The 26087-nt window shown below is 39.2% G+C and overlaps 2 protein-coding genes across 5 annotated transcripts in view; one reads left to right on the top strand and one right to left on the bottom strand.

Annotated features, from left to right (window-relative positions):
* Positions 1-12722: 12722 nt before the first annotated feature.
* The window catches only part of METTL15 (methyltransferase 15, mitochondrial 12S rRNA N4-cytidine), a 193495-nt gene continuing 180130 nt past the window's right edge, over positions 12723-26087 (bottom strand). For 2 of the 4 annotated variants that reach the window (XM_059709181.1, XM_059709180.1), the window contains exon 7: positions 12726-15529. In XM_059709181.1, the coding sequence (XP_059565164.1) occupies positions 15084-15529 (446 nt within the window). In that variant the 3' untranslated portion in view covers positions 12726-15083. Of the gene's footprint in view, positions 15530-26087 lie in introns of all 4 variants that reach the window. The other 2 variants (XM_059709182.1, XM_059709183.1) reach the window with 2 other exon arrangements.
* On the top strand, positions 25079-25587 carry LOC132241083 (small ribosomal subunit protein uS13-like). Its single transcript, XM_059709176.1, has one exon. The coding sequence runs from the start codon at positions 25109-25111 to the stop codon at positions 25565-25567; it is 459 nt and encodes a 152-aa protein (XP_059565159.1). The 5' UTR covers positions 25079-25108; the 3' UTR covers positions 25568-25587.

Genomic DNA, 26087 nt, shown 5'->3' with positions numbered 1-26087 from the left:
AAGGTGATGGAAGGTTCAGCAAAGCCACCTATGAGTCTTTGAACCAAAGTTTACTGTCAAGTATTTACTCCTGTGTCTCCCAGAAATGGGTCCTCGTTAGTAGTCGTACCTCACTCAGTTATTGTGGAATCAGCCCATGGCAGGCATGGCCTCGGTGCGAGAGCAGAGACCAACTTCAGAGTGCAGCAGTGTGGACCCTTAGCCAGTTGTGCTCCCTGTAGTAGGGGCGGCATTGTCATGACCACATTTGAGTTTTGGAAGATGAAAAGGATTTACATGGCAGAAGAGATGAAGGATATGAGGGGAGAAGTGTGAAGGAGCTTAAACTCAAACATTTAGTACTTCACTTTTTTTCCTTTGTCTTGTATTTACAAAGGAATCAGGCATTTTTGAACTGAGCTATGAATATACTTATCAATCTGTAATTAATAAACACGGACACTTAATCATGGAGAGTCCAGAAACTTGCTTTGGCTTCTAATGTGGTTAAGTCTTCTGTTTTTTGTCTTTGGTCCATCTGTGGAAACTAACTTAAATTTAACATAACTGTCTTTTATCTGGGATTTTATTGATCCATCATGGTAATAAAAGTTATTTTATATTAACAAGAAGCTGGTTAGTTATTGTATATGCCTTTCACTAATAAAATAGGAAAATAAATTTTCTTTATAATTGGTAAAAAAAATATAGTTTTTTGTTTTGTTTTTTTAAATATGAGGTGCCTGTTATGGGAAGAACTGATCATGAAGGAACAAAATAATAGCAAAATGGATGGATCCTCAATTTTGAAAAGATTGGCAACAATTGAAATCAACTAATCCACTGGAGGTCCTGTTGAGTTGAAAGACTATGTATGAATCCATAACGCAATTTCAAGTTGCTTTAGTATATTCTTAATTGCAAATTTCCTAAACTCTATTAAAGAAGGGAAATGGTCTTTTTCATCTGATCAAATTTGAGTCCCCCTCATTCTTTATCAAGTGCCTGGAAAGTTCTCCAAATTGCGTAAGTGCCAACTATAAATATGACTCATTGAGAGATCAATTAACACTGTAATATTGTAGCCACTCTTTTAAAAAATCCTTATTAACATTTATTAATTGCTAGCCTGGAGATTTTGACTGTAAGATTCAAGGTGCCCATAAATAGTTTTTAACAAATTGAGCATTCCCTCAAAGAATGATGTTCTGGTCCACACAAATGATGACATTTAAACACACACACACACACACACACACACACACACACACACAATAAATAAAACAAAAACACAACATCATACTTGACTGTGAAAAAAAAAAAAAGCCTGGAAGAATTTGGGGGAATTTTCTCATGAAGGGCAAGAAAATTGTTATTCCAAAAAATGAAATGCACATAAGAAATAACTGCAGAATCACGTAAAAGGTGTTTGTAAAAATAGTTGCTGCATATGAGCTATAGTGTTGGCATTTGGTCCAGATTACTCAGGCGAATGCTCTACAATCCCTGAATAAGACAGCAATAATTTTTGTTTGCTGATGGGATGTGGAGAAAAGAATCCTTCCTCCCTGCCGCCCTTATAAAAAAGTAATCAATTGCTTTAAATATCTTTGATTCTAAGTGTCAGTCCTGGCTTCATGTGCTGGGGTTACTTGTTCCTGGTCAGGCATGCATGGATGCACCCAGAATACACTGTCATCTTTTAATGCTGATCTAAAGGGTCACCCTGGTATTGTCAACCTCAAGCAATTTTTGGAGAGCAAGTCAGTATGAGTTTGCATGGTTTTGGATGTAGGTGCAAAGATCTGCTTTGGTTATTCTGTTTTTAAGGCTGTTTTGCAGCTGCACCCAAACCACTGGCGCTTTAGAGAAGAGGAATGAAAAGATGCAGCCTCTTCATGGTCAGGGTTGCTGCACTGCAGGACTGCAGGGGAGCCCGGCTTGGCTCTTCTTCCATGTGCAGTGCAACCGAAGGTAAAGAACTATTCACTTATTCCCAGGGGACAGTTACGGTGGGGGAGAGGATTATAAAAGGGAAAAAGCTGGTCTTTGCTATAACAAAGCCAGATATAGAGAAAGTTTAGTATCCATTCTGGGTTTAAAACTGTGCTGTCCGATATGAGAGCCAGTACATACCTGTAGCTGCTGAGTTCCAGAAATGTCACTAGTCCTAATGGAGAAGTGCCATAAGTGTAAAATACACACTGGATTTCAAAGGCCTAAGTACGAAAAAGAAATGTAAAACATCTTGTTATTTTAGGTATTGATTACATGTTTAAATGCACTGGATATATCAGTTTAAATAGATTGTACTATTAAAATTAATTTCACCTTTCTTAATGTGGCTTCTCAAAATTTACAACTACAATGTGGCTCAAATCGGTGGCCTGCATTATATTTCTATTGGACAGCGCTGGTCTGAAATATTTGACCTACTCAGGTCCTCAGAAATCATTTCCTCCCTCCTATGCTTTGCACCTAGCACAAAACTTCTATAGGGCATTGACCAGGTTGGCTGATGTCAACACTGGGATGCTCGAAAACAGTGTGTGAAGCTTGTAACGTTCAGGAATAAAGGAACTTGGTGGGCCCGAAAGGTAGAAATTGTCAGCCTGTATCCTTTGACATATCACAGGATCAGATCTGGGATTGGTGGCATGAATTGAAATGTTCTTTAGTGCAGAAATCACTGAACCGCAGCCCATGATAGACATGAGGGGGGTTTATAAGCCCCTTGATATTATACAAAATTAGTGTGTATGTGCCTTTTCCTTTTGGGAGGCTCTAATTTTAATCAGGTTCTCAAAGGAGACCACGGCTTCAAAAATATCAAGACTCCTAATTCTAGCATAAAAAGGGTCATTTGGATAGGCGGTTTCACTATTACTGTTAGGTGGTCATCCATGTCTATGAATATTAGTTTTAATGTGAACATGTGCATATATACATCCTGGAAATCAATGTAGAGCTCAGAGAACAAGAATAAGTGTAAGACAGGAAGACTACCGATGGCATTACAAGGAAAGGCCACCTGGTGTTGATTATGTCCCAGGATATTAACCTATTGATAATTCAGAATTCCTGTAGCTCTCACATAAAAAGGGTAAGTGATAAATCCTGTTCTGCTTGGAGGATCACTCATTTATTCATTCCTTTATATTTATAGTATTTTAACCTCTATAATAGAACTTAACCTGTTACATTCTAACTTTTCAGAATTCATGTAGCTATCTGTTTTTATTATAACATTAGAGGCCCAATGAACCAAGATTCATGCAAGAATGGGCCTTCCTTCCCCTGGCTGCTGGCACCGCCTTCGCTTGGGCTGGAGCTGCCTTTCCAACTTTTCACGCTGCCCAGAGGCCCAGAGCTGCTGGGGCGGTATGGAATGCCTGTGTTGTTGCAAGAGTCCCTCCCTGCCCCCGGCCGCTCGGCGCCTGTGTATGCAAATTAACCTGCTATCTTTGTTGGGTTAATTTGCATACTCACCCCTCATTGGCTGGTGGGTGTCACGAAGGTATGGTCAATTTGCATCTTTCTCTTTTATTAGTGTAGATTATAGGCTTGGTGCATGAAATTGTGCATGGGTGCGTTCCCTAGGTCTGGCTGGCGATCGAAGCATGAGTGTCTGGCATGGAAGGGCAGGTCCCAGCTGACCTCTGGGCCCTGGGCAGCACCTGGCCCCCCGCACACTCCTCTCTACCTGAGTCACGGTGCCGGAGTTCCCCTGGGGAGGTGCGGTGAGTACAGCCAGACGCTGCAGGCCAGGATGCAATGTGGGCCTCTGGGCTGCCCAGCAGTGCTGCATGGAAGCCAGGCAGGCAGCATGCTCTCTCCTGGCTGGCTCCTGTGGTCCTGGAGGCTGCTGCCTGGCTCACCCAGAAGAGGCCATGTGGGTGCGGGGCAGGCTCCTCATGGGCACCTGGCACCTGAGTGCAGGGGCTTCCCTGGCACACAGCCCTGGCGTCCCAGGGGAGGGTAGCAGGGGGAGTGAGAGTGAGCTTGGCAGGCACCCCGCATTCTCACCGTACCTCCATCCCCATCACCCCCATCCCCAGATCGCAGCCCCTGCCTGGGCACCACAGGTGGTTTGTCGCTGCCACCCACCTCCAGTTCCCCATTCCAGCCTGGGGCTCATCCTCGATCAGGCGATCAGGGTCTGCTGCCTGCTGGTTGCCGTCGGCGAGGTGATTGATCGAGGCCGACCCCCTCACCCCCCCGCTGGCTTCCTCAGCGCCTGGGAGCTGGGCGGTGACTCCGCCACTGCACTGGTCACTGTATGTAGGGCGATCGGGCCTCCCTCACATCCACCTTGGCCTGGTGCTGCCCGCTCACCTGCTCCACCATCCCGCCGCAGTCCTGCTCTCGTTGGGGCCGGCAACGCCTCCACTGCTGCCTGCTGCCAGCACTGAGTTGCTGACGCCTGCCATGTTCTATGCCACCCCCTGGTGGTCAGTGCACGTCATAGTGAGGGGTCGAACTCCTGGTTGAACAATTTGCATATTAGGCTTTTATTACATAGGGTCACTCTTCAGGAACAAGAGGCACATCTTTTCTTCTTGCTCTTTTAGCCCCAGCGCCTAGCACATAGACACCTAAATGATGGTGTCAAGCAAAATGATGAATTAATGGTTGCCTGATTTCCACACCTCTCAGAATAAACAATAATCTATGAAACAAATACAGATTTACAGATTCAAATTTAATGGAGGGATAAATAAAAAGCTAGAGCTGTGTCGTTTAAGCCAAATTGACCAGATTGAGCAAGTGACCCTGTTCAGTGTTCACAAATTGATCTAACCTGAAGAAAGATTGTACACAGATTGTAGCTGCGACTCACTTCTCCCAGGTCCGCACAGTGCTGATTCATTCACCACAGTTACTTTGGAAACAAACTTCTAAGATAGAGGAATATAAGCAGTCTTAGATCTGGGAGTCATTAGGAAATGTTTGATACTTTAAAGAACTGACTGAGAGCTAAACAGGTTACCATGACATTTCAAAGGGATTTTGAAATTCAATACCTTTCTCTAGCAGCTGATGTTTATTCTCTGGTCATAAGGCAAATGTTGAAATTCTTCAAAGGAACAATGATAGATTCTAGAAGAACTAGATGGGTTCAACATTCACCCTCTCCCTGAACCCTCCCCATCCCATGGAAAATATATGCACACAATGGGAAATGGGAAAACCATCTGGCTAGCTCTGAAACATGGCTTGCTTCATCATCAAAGGGGTTTCTGTGTGAAAACAATAATTTTGTAGATTCAGAAATATTATGGTCCATTAAAAAGAGAAAAGCAGAGTCATAAAGAATATATGTAAATCCAGGAAGAGGACATAACTCTTTTTTCTTACCACATCAGCACTGTGCAGGAATATAAAATGGTTACTTGAGTTGAGTTGGATAGTCTCTCTCACATGTACATTTTCAAATCGGACTGGAATTAATGACAAAGACATGCCACAGATAAGACAGAGAAGCACATTTTATTGCTTAGTAACTCAGATGTGAATTGTACAATTGTGCATGTAAAACAATTTTATAAAGGTTTATTGAGGTCATGAAAATCATGTTTAGGTGAACCAGTAAGTGAGGAAAGTTAAAGAACATACTTCGAGAAATGAATCAACATTCAGGTGAGAGAATTCTTAAAGTCATCTATTCTAAACCTGTATTGGTTTAGTTGTAAATTAAAGAAATCCAACCTGCAGTGATTTCATTTAAAAAAAAGGAAAAGAAAACAGGGAGAAAAGGAGAAGGGAAGAAATTTAGTAGCTTATAGGGTCGAAGAATGGATTGCACACCCAAACCATGGACAGGCCTGGATACAGCTGGGCTCCCAAAGCAGCTGGGGGCAGGGATGTGAGTGCTCCCAGGAGCGCCTCTCTAACTCCATTTTCTCTCTGCAAGATTAGAGTCACTTTTTTAAATAGTGGGAAAGTGTGCCCCTGAGTCCTTAAGTTTTACATCTTTCAGACAGTGAAGAGGGACCAAAAGATTTCCTTTTTACATTAAATAAAAAAAGTTTAGAGAAGAATGCACTGGTGCAGGTTAGACAGTTCACCAGTAGCCAAGATTAGCTGTTTGCATCACAATTCTCCCCTGGGATAGTAACAAGAATGTGGAGCAGGGAGCAGTCTGGAATAACATGGTACTGTAACGTGGCCATGTAGACAGGAACGGGCTCTGGGAGAAGCGGAGGGCTCACTGGAATGTCCACAATAAAAACACCATCACTTTACAGGTAAGTAAGTAAAGAGACGAGTTGGTTTGTTTTAGCTGATATGACAAATTAGTAAAACAGCCAAAGCTCAACAAATAAACATCCAAGAGAAAATATTGATTGCTTCCAGCATGTATTGTTTTATATACGTACTTATATACTAGAGGCCCAGTGCATGAAATTCGTGCACAGGTAGAGTCCCTAGCGGCTGCCGGCTGTGGCCTTCCTTTGTTTCGCACCGCTGCCTGGTGGTTGGTGCACGTCCTAGCGTGTGATCAAACTCCCTGTGGGTTAAACTCCCGAGGGGACACTTTGCATATTAGGCTTTTATATATATATAGACTAGTGGCCCGGTGCACAAAATTTGTGCACATAGAAAGGGAATTAATTAGAGGAACATAATTTGGACTCACTACCTAATATCAATAATATGTTAGCGTGAGGCAGTCCGCATTTCTGAAATTCAATGACATGAATTTTAGCTATTACTTTGCCAAATAAATGGAATTTACAGATATCATTTAAAAGAGCATTAGGCTTAATATTAAAAACTCTGGCTACCAAGTCAGGTCTATTTTCAACTTTTTGCCAGCATTGTAAAAATTGTTTGCAATATCTGCCCAGCCGGGGTTGCATGTCATGGTTATGAATAAATCGGGCTTGCCATACTTCGTTACAATTGCCATAGCATCCTGATATTGCTGCTGCATATTTCTGGGACTACCCTCAGAAGATGATGGAAGTATTATCATTTTACCAATCAGCACATTGTCATTTTCAGATCTAGATTTGAGATAATCCATCAAACTACTATATTTTTCAACTCTCAACTTCGATTGGTTTGCTTTGATGAAATTTATCCGATTGGCCTCCATTTTTTAATATGAATCCATGATAAACTGTTGAGTTAATTTCCTGCATTTAAAATAGGATTGAACGTGTCCCGCACAGAGAGATGAAATCCACAATACTAAATTTGTGTGACTCGTGTCCTTACATTTTGTCTAGTACTATTGTCGATTACACTGTTGTCTCTGAGTCTTAATGCAATATCTGTTCCCCAGCCTTTTTCACCATGTGGAAAAATAGGATATGTCATTGCATCTAATGTAGGAAACAGGATATTGATTTGTTTCATTTTAGTAGCATTTGGATTATTGGGATCTGGTTTATGAGCAAGTCCCTTTCAAAAGGAGGTTCTCCATCTTCGTTTCTGAATATGACAGCAACCTCAGTTACACGGGGAGAATTATATCTACCTGGGTCACTATTACAATTATATTTAATTGCCATTGTTACTTCTGTGGGAGCAATACCTTTTGCTGCTGCTTCAGATTGGGCTTCCTTTTCTACCTCATGTAGCATCTTGTACGATTTTGTTAATTCATTTATTTCATGCATGAGGTTGTTGATGTTGATCATGAGTCTTTCTGAGCAGCCCTGGTTTTCTGGCATTGCTAATCTTTTACTTGTAGCTTCGGCTGTATCCAAAATATAGAGTTGAGCAAACTTCCGAGAAACACCATCTGAAGGATGTAAAGTTCCAGCATAGTGATAAACTTGTCCATGTATTCTAAAACAGTATGGCCCATATTCTGATGGTGATGCAATATTTGCACTCATGGAAGCAAAAGCTAAAGAACTATTTATGTAATGAATATTTTCCATGAAATTTTTACTGTCATAATCTTCATTTGCCATTAATCTTTTAAAATATGCTGGGTAATCTGGAAAATGTATATCATTTGGACAAACTTTCCCTTTGCTACAACATCAAGTAAATTTCCCATCAAATGGTTTTTCACCCGAGAAATTTAGTGACAGGCAAAGTTCACATCTAATAGTCATTCCACCACAACTATGTTCGAGAATTGTATCCTCATGTACTCCATTTTAGCTGAGAAGGCAGTTCCAACCAGTATTGGTAGTACTTGTTGATGACTGTTCTCTAAACATATTCTGTCATCGCCACTGCCTTCTTTTAACTTCAAAGGCATGTTGGTTTTTAGACATTTTCTGTTGATGATGCCGGCATCTTTCAGCTGCAGAGCTATGTTGTGTCAACAATTGTTCTTTAGACATAGTCCCACCTCTCTACTGTCAAGGTCTGAGATACAGGTGAATGAGAGTCCTGGCTGTCAGGCCACTGAGAGCTGTTTGCCCAACAGCTGATTCTGGCTGATTCTAGGGGGGAGAGGACTTCCTCCTCCCTGCTGTCAGTTTCCACAGCTATGATGAGGAAGCTGGGGTGACAGAGTGAGCTGTGCCCTCCAAGCTGCCCTCTCTCTGCTCTATGTCTAGCAGCCTCCTGCTCTGCCAAGTCCTCCAAACTTCCCGCTCTCTCAATCTGCTCTCTGTCGGCAAAGGTCCTCGGAGCCTGTGGGCATGGCTAAGGCCTTGTCTCCTGGGGTGGCAAAGGTCCCGGGAGCCTGCAGGCATGGCTAGGCGCAGCTGGCCTTGCCTCCCGGGGCTGGCAATGGTTCCGGGAGCCTGCAGCCGCCCTCGTCTCCCAGAGTACTTGACACCTGTGTATGCAAATTAACCTGCCATCTTTGTCAGGTTAATTTGAATACTCACTCCTGATTGGCTGGTGAGCATAGCGGAGGGACAATTTACATGTTTCTCTTTTATTATATAGGATAACCACCTCATTTTTCAGATAAACAAACTGGGTTCAGAGATCAAGGAAATTTTCTAAGGCTACATTGCTACTTAGTGTCAGACCCAGGATTTATACATAAGTCTGTCCAATTCCAAACCTGTGCTCCTTGAAAACAATAATACTAACTGGATGGTCTTTATAAAATGGATATATGCTCATTATAAACATTTATATAACACAGAAAAACACTTCTGTTATGTTTAACACAGAATGAGTGAACACCCCAAACGCCTCCAAATAGAATTGAACATGATTGACAAAGAATATCTTTTACATATCACTAAGAACATATCCCTAAGAAGAAGAAATAAGCAATTTTTAATTAAAAAAGGTACATCAGACCAAGTATCTTATCTTTAAATAAAATAACATTTAATTTTATTTGAATTTTTTAAAAATATATTTTTATTGATTTCAGAGAGGAAGGGAGAGGGAGAGGAGAGTTAGAAATATCAGTGATGCTTTGACCAGTTTGGCTCAGTGGATAGAGCATCGGTCTGCAGACTGAAGGGTCCCAGGTTCGATTCCGGTCAAGGGCATGTACCTTGGTTGCGGGCACATCCCCAGTAGGGAGTGTGCAGGAGGCAGCTGAATTAATGTTTCTCTCTCAATTGATGTTTCTAACTCTCTATCCCTCTTCCTCTCCCTTCCTCTCCGTAAAAAAAAAAAAAACTTAAAAAAAATATATTCATACACACACACACACAAATACACTGAGTGGCCAGATTATTATGACCACCTGATGTTTGTAGGCAAATTTTCTATCATTTCGCGCTGAAGTTGCTAGAGGGACAGACCATTATAAATAGGGAAGCAGGTTGTTTACCAGGACAGTAGAAGTAATTTTTTTCTGAAGATATGGGTAAAAAACTGGATTAAAAAAAATTATGCCTAATCGCTTCATGACTGGTTATTTGCTGATTTATCCTATCTAATAAAGAGAAACATGGTAATTAGCCATACATCCGCTACCCTTCCCATTGGCTATTCAGGGCAATATGCAAATTAACTGCCAGCCAAGATGGCGGCCAGCAGCCAGGCAGCTTGAAGCAAACATGAGGCTTGCTTGCTTCAGTGACGGATGAAGCTAACGTTCCCCTCCTGCCGCTGCCGACCTCTGAGCTTGCAGTTTGAAACATTGTTACAAATATAGAAGCTAAACAAAACCCCAGAAACCTGCTTTGAGCCAGCCGGAATCTCAGAGCTGGAGTTGAAACAGTGTTTCGATTATAGAACCCAAACAAACCAGATACCTGCTTTCAGCAGCTGAGGCCTAAGAGCTGGAGCCAAGCCTCAGAGCTAAAGCTGGCCCAGAATAAAAAAAGAAAAAGAAAAAAAGGAGCAGTTGGGAGCTTCAGTCACCCGCCAGTCTGAAAACAGCCCTCAGCCCCTCACCCAGACTGGCCAGGCACCCCAGTGGGGATCCCCACCCTGAAGGGGGTGTGACCAGCTGCAAACAGCCATCAGCCCCTCATCCAGGCTGGCAAGGCACCCAAGCGGGACCCCCACCCTGATCCAGGGCACCCTTCAGGGCAAACCAGCCGGCCCCCACCTGTGCACCAGGCCTCTATCCTATATAGTAAAAGGGTAATATGACTCCCAGCACTGGGATCAGCGGAGCCGCGAGGCCTCCCAGCACCGGGATCAGCATGACAGGGGGCAGCGCCCAAGCCCCCTGATCGCCCTGCGGCTCTGTGTGTGACAGGGGGCGGGGCCACAACCTCCCTATCTGCCCTGCTCTGTTCAGGACAGGGGAAGGCGCCCCAACCCCCTGATAAGCCCTGCTCTGTGCCTGATAGGGGGGAGCTCCCTAACCCCCTGATCGCCCTGCGGCTCTGTGTGTGACAGGGTGCAGCGCCCCAACCCCCTGATCGGCCCTGCTCTGTAAGTGACATGGGGGAGCTCCTCAACCCCATGATCGGTCCTGCTCTGTGCATGACAGGGGGGAGTTCCCCAACCTCCTGATGGGCCCTGCTCTGTACGTGACAGGGGGGAGCTCCCCAACCCCTTGAACGACCCTGCTCTGTGCATGACAGGGTATGGAGCCCCAATCCCCCTGATGGGCCCTTTTCTGTGACAGGGGGCAGTGCCCAAACCCCCTGATTGGCCCTGCTCTGTGCGTGACAGGGGGTGGCGCTGCAACCTCCCTATCGACCCTGCCTTGAGTGTGACAGGGGGCAGTGCCCCAACCCCCCAATCGGCCCTACCCTGAGCGTGACTGAGGGTGGCATCACAACCTGCCGATCCGCCCTGCTCTGTCCATGACAGGGGGCGGCGCCCCAACTCCCCAGTCAGCCCTGCTCTGAGCCCGACCAGGGGCTGCACCTAGGGATTGGGCCTGCCCTCTGCCACCCGGGAGCAGGCCTAAGCCAGCAGGTCGTTATCTCCCGAGGGGTCCCAGACTGCGAGAGGGCACAGGCCGGGCTGAACCCGCCCTCCCCGCCAAGTGCACAAATTTTTGTACACTGGGCCTCTAGTTTGATTATATAGCAACAGGAGGAGAAACGTACCAATAATGTCATTATTTTAAAGTGAAATAAATAAAAATTCAGGAGATTAAAAAGCATGCTCAAGTTCATATATTCAGCTAATATATGTAGACCTGGAATCCAAACTTTTTTCTTTTTTTTCTAATTCCAAACCAGTATGTTATTTACATTCCTATACTACCTTCTCCTCAGTTTAACACCTGTAACAGTTGCATGACCACACTTTTCCTGCGGCAGAATGGCTCACACCATGCTTCTTTTGCAATACAAATCCTCAACCCTGTGCAAGACAGACAAGTATTATTGACCAAAGCATAGAGATGGAGTCTAATGAACAAAAGCTATTACTTGAGAATCATAAATGGAACATGTCCTCTTGTTTGATTTCAGTTTTGTATTCTAGTGTGTGGGCAGTATTATAGTTAATAAGGCATATGCTAATGGTAGAAAACTTTTTTAGTTTTTAAGATAAAGAATTGTCTAAGGAGTTGTGACATTACCAAAGAAGCTACTTTCTACTTTGCATATCAGAACATTAAATTTTACTTCTTTCCTTTGCTATCTAATCATTTAATGATTGAGGAAAGAATGAGGTGGCCAAAAAGTCTGTGAAGAATTTTAAGGTCCACCTAAATGATAGGTATAATAAACTATAACCATTGCATCTTGCATAATTAATTCTATTGAACTTTTAATGTTTATGTAACCAGACTTAAAAAAATAATTTCTATTTAAACTTTACCTTAGTATTCCTGCAGTTGTGTATTACCAAACATTAGTTGGAAATAGTAGCTATAAACAGATGAAATTTGAGAAAGGTGATGCGAGGAATCTGACACCATGCCTGATGAATAGCACTGTCCAGTTCTGTGAGATTTGATGGTTGTGGAACCAGTTGCCTGTTTGGGTGTTCATAATAATCTAGATCCATATTAGAATCTTTGCAATGGATAAGAATAACTGAAAATTGCTTCTGTAACATTTATTTTAATGTAACTATTTTTCTATTTAGTTTTTGTGATTGCTACAGTATTCTAATAGATATTTTTTGTGTAAGCAACAGTCTATAATAGAAATGCATAAGCATTAAAATGTAAAATAATATTTGAAATATGTAAATTTTTAAGAGATAGTAGTTAATTTCAAAATCTTAATTAGGCAAAATGTATTATCTTATAAACTATTGGTTGTAACATAAATGAATTTAAGCACAAATCATATATCACATATTACATAAAATATATGTAGATTTGAGTACTATCTCAAAAAAGAAAACCCTAGAAACTTCAAAAAGATTATTTAGTAACATATACAATTATAAAAAAGAATATATAAAATAAGGATATCAACTATAAATTGTGTGAAGTTATTAAATTTCATTTAATAAGCAATGATCTAAAACTTGTTAAGAATTGATGTGCTCCACAATGACATCAATGCTGTATTAAAATGATTGGTAGAAGCAGTTGATACAGAGCTTCAGAAATGTCAAGCAATTGCTTGTTTTATATCCTTTATATTTTATTAGAAAAGCAATGCATATTCATACTAACAATCAGTTTTTATTTTCCATATGTATTGTTTGAATTCCCCAAAAACATTCTCCAGAGTTAACCATTTAAAACTCATTCATATTAAAAAGTGGGCAGAGGACCTGAATAGACATTTCTCCAAAGAAGACATGAAGATGGCCAACAGACATAAGAAAAGATACTGACAAATAAAAGATCAGGGAAATGCAAATTAAAGTCACAATGAAATATCACCTCACTCTTTTAACAAAGGTTATCATAAAAATATCAACAAATAACAAGTGATATGAAGAAAATAGAACCATCACTCACTGTTGGTTGGATTGTAAATTGGTGCAGCCACTATGGAGAACAGTATGGAGATTCCTCAAAAAATTAAAAATAGAGCTGCCATATGACCCAGCAATACTCTTTATGGATATTTATCTGAAGAAAACAAAAACATGAATTCAAAAAGGTATATGCAGCTTTACGTCACTGCAGCATGATGGAAAATAGCAATGATATAAAAGCAGCTTAGGTATTCATAAGTGAATAAAGAGGTGGTACATATATACAATGGAATATTAATCAGCAAAAACAGGAGTAAAATCTTACTATTTGTGACAAAATGGATGGTCCTAGAGGGTTCTGCTAAAGTGAAATAAATAAGAGAAAGACAAATACTGTATGATTTTACCTATACGTGAAGTCTAAAAAAACAAACTAAAAAACAAAACAAAGGAACAAAACAAAACAAACAGATCCACAGGTACAGAGAACAAGCTGATGGTTGCCAAAGGACAGCAAGGTGGGGAAATAGGTGAAAACTGCTGAGTGCCATGCACTTGAGTTTGATAAAGAATCAAACTCCCAAGCCAAATTCATATATTTTATTTTAGAGACAAAAAGTGAGCAAGAATGATTGTGGTAAACAGTCTAATTACATAAAGTAGCTAATATATTTTTACACTACAACATTTTGAAAGCAATTTTGTGTTTATTGAAGAAGCCTTCTAGTCATGCAACTTATTCAAGATTTTTTGCTGTCAGCGTTTTAGTTTCCTAGGGCCGCTGTAACAAATTACCACAAATTGGGTGGCTTACAATAGCAGAAAATTATTTTCTGACTGTTCTGGAGGCTGGAAGTCTGAAATCAAGGTGTCAGAACAGCTGGTTCCTCCTGAAGACTCTGATGGAGCATCTATTTCACGCTTCTCTCCTAGGATCTGATGGTTGCCAGCAGCCCTTGGCTTCCCTTGGTTTGCAGATGTATCACTCCAATTTCTGCTTCCATCTTCATGTGGTTTTCCCTCTGCCTCTGACTCTTCTCAGCTTCTTACAAGGACATCAGACACATTTGATAAAGGGCCTGCCCTGCTCCAGTACATATTGTCCCAACCATTTACATCTGCAATGACCATATTTTCAAATAAGGTTACATTCTGAGGTTCTGTGAAGGACATGGATTTTGGAAGGACATTGTCCAACCCAAAGCTGTCAGTTTCATTAACATTAATGAAAAAAATTCCCATAGTATACAGGTCTAAAAATAATTGATGAAACAGATGAAACATTGTTGAATATAAGAGTGTGATCTTTTATTTGTTAATCAGGTACTTGGATGGGAACTTACCTTTGGGAATCTCTCTCATTAGTAAATATGACTTCATGCAAAAAAGAAACTTACATTTTTCTAGGTGCATTTGTTTGTTTCTAATTTGAGCACATCGTTCCCTAAAACATTTTCTATTTCTGATTTCAATGAAGAATTGTTCAGATTTGAATAAAGCCTATAGAATAAAAACAATCAAGCTTTGAAACTAAAGTTACATATTACAGAGGTAAAGTCAGTCTAAAGCAAACTTACGTATTTAATTCTTATCTTTTGTACATGTAATTATATTGCTATTTTATTTACTTGGAATCACCAATTTATAATATGTAACCATAACTGGTAAGATGCATTTTCCTGAATAATGCCCAGATAAACCCATTTGTCCAGTTTTGAGATACTGCTGCTCCTTGCGTTGAACTTTCTGTGCCATATTAATATTACCTACATTTTCTGTGAAAAAAAATGCTAAAAATTCTCAATGTCCACACATATGACCGCATACCTATATAAAGATATATCCCCATAATTTCTTGTGTTAGTCTGTTCAGGTGAGAAACTGTGAGGGAACACTTCAAGGATCAGATGATTATGACTTTCTCATAATTTGATAGCTGCTCTAAGCTTGGCTGAGCGCCCTCTGGGGTTATCCTGTACATCCTGATCTTCTGGGGTAAGTACCTTCTTGTGTATCAATTCCCACATTAAAGGGGCCCTTGCTAGAGAGCCTTCGTCTTTGTTTTCATGCCCTGAACCCAATTGTGATGTTTGCGTCACCTTCTGTCTTACACTTAGATTAAATCTTTCTGTCATGCTTATCCCAAGCAAGAATCGTTTCACAATGCGATCCTCTAGTGAATGGAAGGAGAGGGCAACAAGACGACCACCAGGTCTCAGAAACTTCTGAGCTGTCTTCAGTCCTGCATAAAGTTCATTGAGTTCATTGTTCACAAATATGCGGAAAGCTTGGAAAGTCTTGGTAGCAATATGGGTAGATCGTTGTAGCAAGTCTTTTCGTGCATAAATAGCAGAGGGAGGAAATGCACCTATAAACAGATTTTGTAAAAATAGGAAAAGAGGACAGGTAACATTAATATTTTCCACATGTGCTGGGCTGTATATATATTTAAGGAACTAATTTTCATTTGAAAATTGTAGCATTTAATCAGTACTTCCCCATTTTATTTCTAAGCATTTTAACAAAGCTTAAAACATATTTCATAAATCATAAAATATACTAGAGTCAAATAGGAGCAGAAAAAGAGCTCTCAACTACAAGATGTTCAATGATGCCCCAAAATAGAATAAACAGAGGAAATTGCACCAAGCACATTATAATCAAACCCTACTAGAAGCAAAAGATAATGAGAACAATCTTGACTACAACAAAGAAAAACAATACATTAAACAAAGGAGAACAAAAATATGATTAACAGCTAATTTCTCGTTAGGATAATAGAGGCTACAAGAGACTGGGATGATATTTAAATAGTTAAGGGGAAAAAAATCTGTCTTCCAATAAAAGGCTATTCTAAAATTATTCTTCAAAATTAAAGGTTCAAAGACATTTTCAAATAATTAAAAATGAGAGAATTTGTTGCTAACAGGTCTGCATTCAATAAATGCTAAAGAAATACTTCAAGCTGAACTAAAATCATACCGAGTGATAACTTAGATATACAGAAAGTAAAATACATACATATTCTCTTACTTTCTTTAAAAGACAGACCTCATTAAGTAAAATTATAACACAATACTTTTAGGTTTTTAATATAGATATAGATAAGTGATGTATATGATAGCAATAGCACAAAGGATCAGAGTAGGTAAATGGAACAATGCTACTGTAGGGATCTTATATTTTACTTAAAATTAAAATTGCATTATGGTACCTAGAGCAGACACTAAAAATAATACAATGAAAGCTAATAAGCTAATAGAGAATAAAAATATTCCACAAAAGTACTGGTTAACATAAAAGTAGGCAAATGAGAATAGGAAAATAAAAAAGACAACAAGAAGATAACTAGCAAAAGGATAGACAATAATTCCAAATACATATGGTAGGAGGACTCACACAGATTTCAAAACTTACTACAAAACAATAGTAATTGACATAGTCTGATACTAGCACAGCAATAGACATAGAGATCAATGAAATTTAATTGGAAGCCTAGAAATAAAACTATATAATTATGATCAACTGATTTTTGACAAGAGTGCCAAGAGCATTCAAAGGGCAAAGAATAGTCTTTTGACAAATGGTACTGGGACAACCAGATAGCTACATAAGAAGAATGAAGTTGTAGCCTTAAATTATACACAAAAATTAACTCAAAATAGATCAAAGATTTACATGTGAGAGCAATAACTATAAAACTCAAGTGAAAACACAGAGATAAATCTTCATGACTTAGAATTTGGTAAATATTCTTATTTTAAATGCACCAAACTCATAAGCAACAAAGAAAAAATAGATACAGTAGACTTCATCAAAATTAAAATCCTTTGTCCTTCAAAGGATACCATCAAGAAAGTAAAAAGACAGTCCAAAGAAATGGGGAACAATTTGCAAGTCATATATCTGATAATGAATTTGTATCTAGAATATGTAAAAGAAGCAAAATAAAAGTAACATATATGATACTATCCTATATAATAAAAGCCTAGGTGGCATCATGCAATGCCCTCGTGTGACGTTGTCACAAGACGGCCACCATGAGATGGCAGTCACAAGATGGCTGGTAGGGGAGGGCAGTTGTGGGTGATCAGGCCGGCAGGGGAGGGCAGTTTGGGATGAACAGGCCAGCAGGGGAGGGCAGTTGGAGGCAACCAGGCGGCAGGGGAGGGCAGTTGGGGGCTATCTGGCCAGCAGGGGAGGACAGTTGGAGGTGATTGGGCCAGCAGGGGAGCAGTTAGGCATCAATCAGTCAGCAGGGGAGTGGTTAGGGGCAATCAGGCAGGCAGGCAAGTGGTTAGGAGCCAGCAGTCCTGGATAGTGAGAGGGATGTTACCTGAGGGGTCCCAGATTGGAGAGTGTGCAGGCTGGGTTGAGGAACACCCCTCCCCCCGCCGCACGAATTTCGTGCACCAGGCCTCTAGTTTATATAATATTTTAAGACATGCAGATCAGTGACACTGCATCTAGTTTTCAAGATAAACATAAAATGCTGATTTTAAAACAAATAAAAAAATATAATTTTCCTTAGACTTACCCCCATTGGCATACAGTTGATATTAAAGTATAATGTTCAATGAATTTATACAGGAGTTTTTATTTGATTTAGGAGCCCATTCTTAGAGAATACTATCCCACAGAGAAATCTTTCCAGTCCAGATTTCCTATGAATGAAGATCTGAAAGCATGACTGCAATCCTGGAACTTGAGCATCTTTAGTGTGCTTCTTCACTGTAAGAATTACACAAGGCTGGAACCTTCGTTCACATTCTAGTCATCTATAGTGAACACATCCCAAGTACACTAACACACATATGATTAATCTTCTCAGGGAACTGGATCAAAGAAGGGAAGAAATAATGTACCCGGGAGCTGAGAACCTGGCGTCTAACTTTAACCACATCAGTGTTCTGAGTTCACTCTTTCCCTACAAAAATGATCTTGCTAAAAGGCTAGAAAATGGTAGACAACAGGGAATTAATCTTCCAACAACCATGTCTCTCAGAAACAAAATGTCAAAGTCAAAGCTGAAGGGGGAGTTCATCTTCTTGCCATTTGCTATTTAATTTCATAATTTTCCAGGGAAAGAGTTTTGGTCACCGAGGAAGGTGATTCAAAACATTCTAAGGATCTGAACAAACAAGCAACTCCATATTTTAGAGCTTGAATTTAGAGGACACTTGAGGAAGGTTGCATTCCTTAAGACCTTGCATGATTCAATCCTTGCATAATTCAAAACAAATTTTCTCAAAGAAGAAATGTAATATAAAATACATTTTAATGTGCATGGATAAAGTAAAATTGGAGGTAAACATTCATGAAGCACAAGGATCAACAAACGCTGTGGGATATTTCTGCTTTAATTCTTTTAAATAATTTTTTCTTAACATTGTCTTTAGCATTTTGTAGAAATTAAAAGTATAGCTCAACATGGTAATTGCCTAGCTTCCTTGACATTTTATCACATTTCAAACATATACAGAGATGAGCAAAAGCAGGTTTACAGTTGTGAGTACATGAAACATTGTATTATTTTCCATAAACCTCCTTTTGCTTACCCCTGTATATTTGAGGGTATGGGTTTTTTTTTAACATAGCAATGAATTAGCTATGCCTGGGAATGTGTTAACAAAATCGATGTAGTGAAAGAAAGGCAGATAGCTTAATGAATACTTCCAAAATGTATACACACTGAATGACTATAAAGCCAGTATTGATTAACATACAGTTTTTAAAATTTAAAGGAATCTACAGAAATGAATAATTATATTTGTTAATGCCTATTTTTAAACTGATGACCATTCTAGTCCAGGCACTGCTAATAACCTGAAGCAATGGAATTGCAAATATCAAGAATCATTTCATTCGGCATTTGTGTGCCCTCAATTTGTCAGCTGTTGCTGGTTTTGTACCGTAAATGTTATCTTTTATGTATTGCCATAAAAAAGTCTAGTGGCACTTTAGGATAAATTTTCTTTGCTCAAAGCTTAGTTTGGCTTCACCCATTATTTCAAATCAGTTAAACCTAAAAAGGAGTGAAAATTAAGTGAGCTATCAGATGTTAAAGTATGTATACATTTTTTAGGACATCCTATATTTTTGAAAACTAATGAAAATAGGAAATGTTAAAATGACCAAATAATGTATGAAATTACAAGAGAAGTTCTAATATAAACAACAACATTGGTTCATTTGACATGACACAGTATGGTAGGCATTTCTGTTTACCAGCTAAAATGGCATTCTTATGGCAGAATTATAGTTTATAATTCATTCAGCCAGCTAGATGGGAAACTATAAGATTGCTGACTAGTTCTTTTAGGGAGGGAATCTGTTTTATTTCGAAGTATTCAGATAAAGTGAGACTTTATTAATACTTTATATTATGTAACTTGAAGTTTATGTAATTTATAGTCACACTTATGCACATCCACACTGTATATGAATCCCTGGAGCTGATAGAGTAACGCCACTGTAATCAAACAAGCTTTGATTTATAAGGTCTCATTAGGCCCTGCCAATATCATATCATGGAGAAAGAAAATAAAAGCTTTCACTTATACGGAGGAATGGATGGTCTTGAAGATAACAGAATAACTCTAATCCAAGAAACTTTTCTTCTGGGGCTTTCTTACTTTTGTTTAGGGAATTCTAATCTGGACTATGTCCACTGGGTTTCTTGAAAATAATTCCTAGGTGTGATCCTGGCAACTTCCTTAAGTCCCATCTTTAGGGACCAGGAGATGATAAGGGCAACATGCTTTGTGGACCTTTTCGTGCAGCTCTGGGGATCAAAGGCACACGTCCTCCCTTATTTTAGATGGATTCCATTACAGGCCCTTTTGCATCTGTAATTCATAGGAAAAAAAGGTTGACAATGCAGACTGTGTAAAATGAAATAAAAGAGAAACAAAAGAATATAAAACAGCATATCATAATGGAAATTAAAGTAATAAAAATAAAACATCAACTGGCAATAGTATAAACACTCAAGAAGACAACAAAAGGCAATCCTACTACCAAAAATTAAGCTAAGTTCTTTGTTTAATTAGAAAGTTTAAAGACGCCTGGCTGAAGTGGTTCAGTGGTTAAGCATCGACCATGAACCAGGAGATCAAGGTTTAATTCCCTGTCAGGACACATGCCTGGGTTGTGGGTTCGATCCCCAGTATGGGACGTGCATAGGAAACTGATCAATGATTCCCTCTCCTTTCCTCTCTGAAATCAATAAAAATATATTTTAAAAAAGAAAGAAAGAAAGTTTAAAGATAATTCAGCAAATGACCTGTGGCTCTCAGGTAGCACAATGGGTTTCCTTGTGAAATTCACTGGTCAGAGAGTAAGGGACAGCATCCGCTCAGGTATCAGGTATACACAGTGTAGATAGCGACATCTGCCTAGTAAGCATGAAAAAAATGAAAATTCAAAACGACACCAGATCCAATGCCTACCCATGTGCTGGATTCTGAATCAGGCCCATGGAAAAAAAAAATATTAATGAGGCCTAGTCCCTGCCCTGGAGGAGCTCACTGCTTTGCAATCCTTCGTCACCTCTTTCTCATCTCCCATATCCTGCTATCAAAAATAGAAACTGGTCTCTGCTTTTCAATTTCCTGAGTTTAATTACAGAATCTTGTATGGCTAATTCATTTGATTAAGGCATAGAGCTAGACAGAAAATATGGATGCAATCACAACTTAGGCCATTTGGCTTGGTACGGAGAGAAAACCTTCCTGTGTTTTATGGTCCGTCACTGGACTTGGTTGACACTGGGCCGATGTACATTAGATCTAAGTGGGTGGAGGTGTACTTACCCCTGTCTAGCACTTACTACATTTTACCGTAATTACTAGTTTACTTGTCTAACTCACTCATTTGACTCTGGTCTCCTTGTGAACAGAACCTTTTCCGTGTTCAATCTTACATCTCTTGCACTTAACTGAGAAGCTTGTGATTCTTAATCCTGACTGCACAATAGGGTCACTCAAGGAGATTGAAAAAAATAAAGATGCCTGGCCCCAGTCCAGAACTATTGAATTAGTTTGAGGGGTTTATTACACAGGAATCACTGCTTTAGAAAAGCTTCACAGAGGATTCTGACTTGCAGCCAAGATTAAAAACTACTATAGTAAATACTTAGTAAATGATTGTTGAAAAGATAATGAATAGATAATGAATGAAACACACTAAATGGATAAATGAATAACCTAGAAACATTACTACAAAGAGTTTCATTCATATCATTGGATATATATATATATATATATATATATATATATATATATATATACACACACATACACATATATGTGACTAGATGAAAAGTATAATATTTTTAGTCACAGAAAACATTATGACTAGAATTTAAAATTAATGTCACAAAATAGGCCCTGTCCTATATCCTACATTTTGGCCAAATGTGATTGTGGTTAAAAAATTATCATTTTAATGGGGCAATTGACCTCCCAAATTTGCCAGTCATTTCACTGTCTCAATACAACTGTTTGCATGTACTTAATGATACTGCTTTGGAATTTCCTTAATGAATCAATCATCTGACATGCAATGGAGAACATGCAAATAATTTTAACTTTAGGAAATGCTTGCTTGCAAGTTCTTATGATCTGAAACGAGCAAATATGCAAGGTGAACTTTATTTTTGCATATTTCTTTAAAAGAATAAAATAAGACATGAGAATGTAATGGTAAAATTTGGAAAGTTATGTTTTAAAAAATGTCATTAAGCTCTTCAGTGATTTAAGTGTATTTCCCCCCAAGATTAATGCACAATATTATAGAGATTTTATGTAAGCTTTATTTCATGTAATGCCTATAAAATCCTAAACCACGATTTTTCTCAGTTCATCAAAATAACAAAACTGTTTTCCTCCTACCAAAGAATTTATATGTATAATGCATTATTCATGGACACAGCCAATAGGGTGGTAAAGGAATGGGGTAGAGTGGGATCTGGGTGGATGGGAGCAATGGGGGAAAGAAGGGGGTATCTGTAATACTCTCAACAATACATATTTTTAAATGTATATTAGCTTTTAGTTTCCTACTGTCATCAGTTTTACTGACATAATCTTGCTATTTTAAAGAGAAAAAAAGATAAAAAATATGAAAAATAATAGTGGCAATAACTACATCTCTTCCAAGCCCCTCCACCCTTTCCTCTGAGATTCAATCTGTCCCACATTTCCATTTCTCTGATTCTATGTTCTTCATCAGTGTATTTGGTTCTTTGTTTGTTTATTTTGACTTTTTAGATTCAATTGTTGATAAATATGTATTTACTGCCATTATATTGTTCATATTTTCGATCTTTTTTTTTCTCTTCTTCTTAAAGAAGAGCCTTTAACATTTCATGTAATACTGGTTTGGCTCCAAGCAGCTATCATTTAGAATTGAAGGTCAAATATAGCTAATAAACATTTAGTAGCAAGATGTGTACAAGTTAAATACACTTTTTTTTTTAAAAAAATGTACATTATTAAAGCAAATGTCCATCATAAGTGGAACATTATATCATATACATGGACTGGTAGAATTAACATCATTAAAATGTCCATACTACACAAAGAAATCTATAGACTCAATGCAATCTCTATTAAAATACCAACGGCATAATTCACAGATCTAGAACAAATACTCCAAAAATGTATATGGAATCAAAAGACCTCAACTAGCTGCAGTAATCTTGAAAAAGAAGAACAATATTGGAGATATCACAATACCAGATATCAAGTTATACTATAAAGACACTATAATAAAAACAGCCTGGTACTAGCACAAGAACAGGCATATAGATCAATCAAATAGAATAGAGACTCCAGAAATCAACTCAAGCCATTATGCTCAATTAATATTTGACAAAGGAGGCAATAGCATACAATGGAGTCAAGACAGTCTCTTTAGTAAATGATATTGGGAAAATTGGACAGATACACACAAAAAAATGAAACTAGACCACCAACTTACATCATACACAAGAATAAACTAAAAATGGAAAACAGACTTAAATGTAAGTTGTGAAACCATAAAAATCCTAGAAGAAAACATAGGCAACAAAATCTCAGATATATCTCATAGAAGTATGTTTGCGAATACATCTCCTAGGACAAAGGCAACTAAGGGGAAAATAAACAAATGGGACTACATAAAAATAAAAAGCTTCTGCACAGCAAAAGAAACCATCAACAAAACAAAAAAGGAGCCCACTGTATGGGATAACATATTTGGCAATGATACACCCGGTAAGGGATTACTATCCAAAATATATATGGAACTCATATAACTTAACAAAAGGAAGACAAACAATCCAATTAAAAATAGGCAAGGGACCTAAATAGACACTTCTCTAAAGTGGACATATATATGGCCAAGAGACATATGAAAAAATGATCAAAGTCACTGATCATCAGAGAGATGCAAATTAAGACGAGAATGAGATATCAAATCACACCTGTCAAAGTGGCTACTATCAACAAATCAACAAATGACAAATGTTGGCAAGGATGTGGAGAAAATTGAACCCTAGTACATTGCTCGTGGGAATGCAGACTGGTGAAGCCATTATGAAAAACAGTATGAGTTTTCTCAAAAAGTTAAATATGGAACTGCCATTTGATCCAGTGCTCCCACTTCTAGGAATATATCCTAAGAAATCCAAAACACCAATCAGAAAGATTGTATGTGCCCCTATGTTCATAGCAGTGCAATTTACATTAGCTAAGATCTGGAAACAGCCCAAGTGCCCATCAGAAGATGAGTGGATAAAAAGGCTGTGGTACATTTACACCATGAAACACTATGCAGCAGTAAAAAGGAAGGATCTCTTACCCTTTCAGATAGCATGGAGGGACCTGGAGAGTATTATGCTCAGCAAAATAAGACAGTAAGAGAAAGACAAATATCACATGATCTCACTCATCTGTGGAATCTAATGAACAAAATAAACTGATGAACAAAATAGATCCAGAGGCATGGAAGCATGGAACAGACTGCTGAATCTTAGAGGGAAGGCAGGGGTGTTTGGATGGGTGGGAAGAGATTAACCAAAGAACTTGTATGCATATATGTAAAACCCATGGACACAGATGGTAATGTGGTGAAGGCCTGGGGTGGGGGCAGGCTTGAAGGGGTCAGTGGGGGCAAAAGGGAAACATATGTAATACTTTCACCAATAAAGATTAAAAAGTATATTTAAAAATATGTATATGCACATTAAGTCCACTATGGGATAAGTTCTCATTTCAATACAATTTTGAGACATTATTTGGCATTTCACTCACACTGATGTTGGGAAAATCAATGACAGACTACACTGATGCTAGATGTTCAAGACAACTGTAAAATAGTTCTGCCTCATTAGAGGCACTCCATTCTTACATTCCAGATCAGGTTTGCTGTCATTGGTATTTTTTTTAGGTTCTTGACAGTTTCATATCCTTACTCTTTCTTTCTCTCACATCTGCAAATTCTGACCGCTCTATATCGGAACATGTCCAGAATTTCACCACTTCTCACCAACCCCACCACTATCAAGCCATCATCATCTTTTCTACCTAATCACCAGACAAAAATTAGATCATGCCATTCCACTGTTTAAACCACTAGTGCCTTCCTGTCACATGAAAGAGAATTGGAAGTTCTTACCTTGGCCAATGTCCCTATGTCATATGCAACCTCCGCTTACTACTTCCATTTCTCTGACCTCATCTCCTGACCTTGAGCTCTGAGAGAGAGGAATGAAGGGAGGGAGGGAGGGAGGGAGGGAGGGAGGGAGGGAGAGAGAGGGAGAGAAACATATGCAAGAGGGAAACATTGATTGGCCGCCTCCCATAGGCATCAGGACTGGGGACTGAACCTGCAATCTAGATATGTCCTGACGAAGAATCCAACCTGCCGCTCTTCCACAGGAGGCCTGCTCGCCACTGCCGCCATGTCTCTAGTGATTCCTGAGAAGTTCCAGCACATTTTGCGAGTACTCAACACCAATATCAATGGGCGGCGGAAAATAGCCTTTGCCATCACTGCAATTAAGGGTGTAGGGCAAAGATATGCTCATGTGGTGTTGAGGAAAGCAGACATTGACCTCACCAAGAGGGCAGGAGAGCTCACAGAGGACGAGGTGGAACGTGTGATCACCATTATGCAGAACCCACGCCAGTACAAGATTCCAGACTGGTTCTTGAACAGACAGAAGGATGCGAAGGACGGGAAATACAGCCAGGTCCTGGTCAATGGTCTGGACAACAAGCTTCGTGAAGACCTGGAGCGGCTGAAGAAAATTCGGGCCTACAGAGGGCTACGCCACTTCTGGGGTCTTCGTGTTCGAGGCCAGCACACCAAGACCACAGGCCGCCAGGGTCGCACTGTGGGTGTGTCCAAGAAGAAATAAGTCTGTAGGCCTCGTAAAAAAAAAAAAGAATCCAACCTGCCATCTTTTAGTGTACAGGACGATGCTCCAACCAACTGAGCACCCCATCCAGGGCAGGATGTTTTTTCTATCACAAAAAATATTGCAGTAAACATGTGAACTGCACATTTAAATTTTTTTCATGGCAGAAAAACTGGTCTAAGTAAAAAGACAGTCACAATCTGTGAAAAATCTTTGTTTAACTGTATGTGAACCTGTTACAATAGGATTAGAGTCATTAGGTCAAAGGCTATTTACACCCATTTAAATTTGGATAAATATTTCTAAATTTACTTTCTAAATAGATTATACCAATTTACTTCCATCAATTGTATATGAGTCTGTCTCCCCATATTCTCACTAGTACTAAAAACTATTACTCTTTTTAACCCTGAATAGTCTAATAGTAGGCAAATGATAGCTCACAGTTGTTTTCATTTGTGTTTCTTTGGCAATTAGCAGAATTGTGCATCTGATCTGCTCAAATTCAATGACCATCTGA

This window comes from Myotis daubentonii, chromosome 9 (assembly GCF_963259705.1).
Source record: "Myotis daubentonii chromosome 9, mMyoDau2.1, whole genome shotgun sequence".
In the NCBI taxonomy this organism is placed as follows: Eukaryota; Metazoa; Chordata; class Mammalia; order Chiroptera; family Vespertilionidae; genus Myotis; species Myotis daubentonii.
The sequence above is the reverse complement of the archived record's forward strand: the minus strand, read 5'-3'. Positions and strand labels throughout refer to the sequence as shown.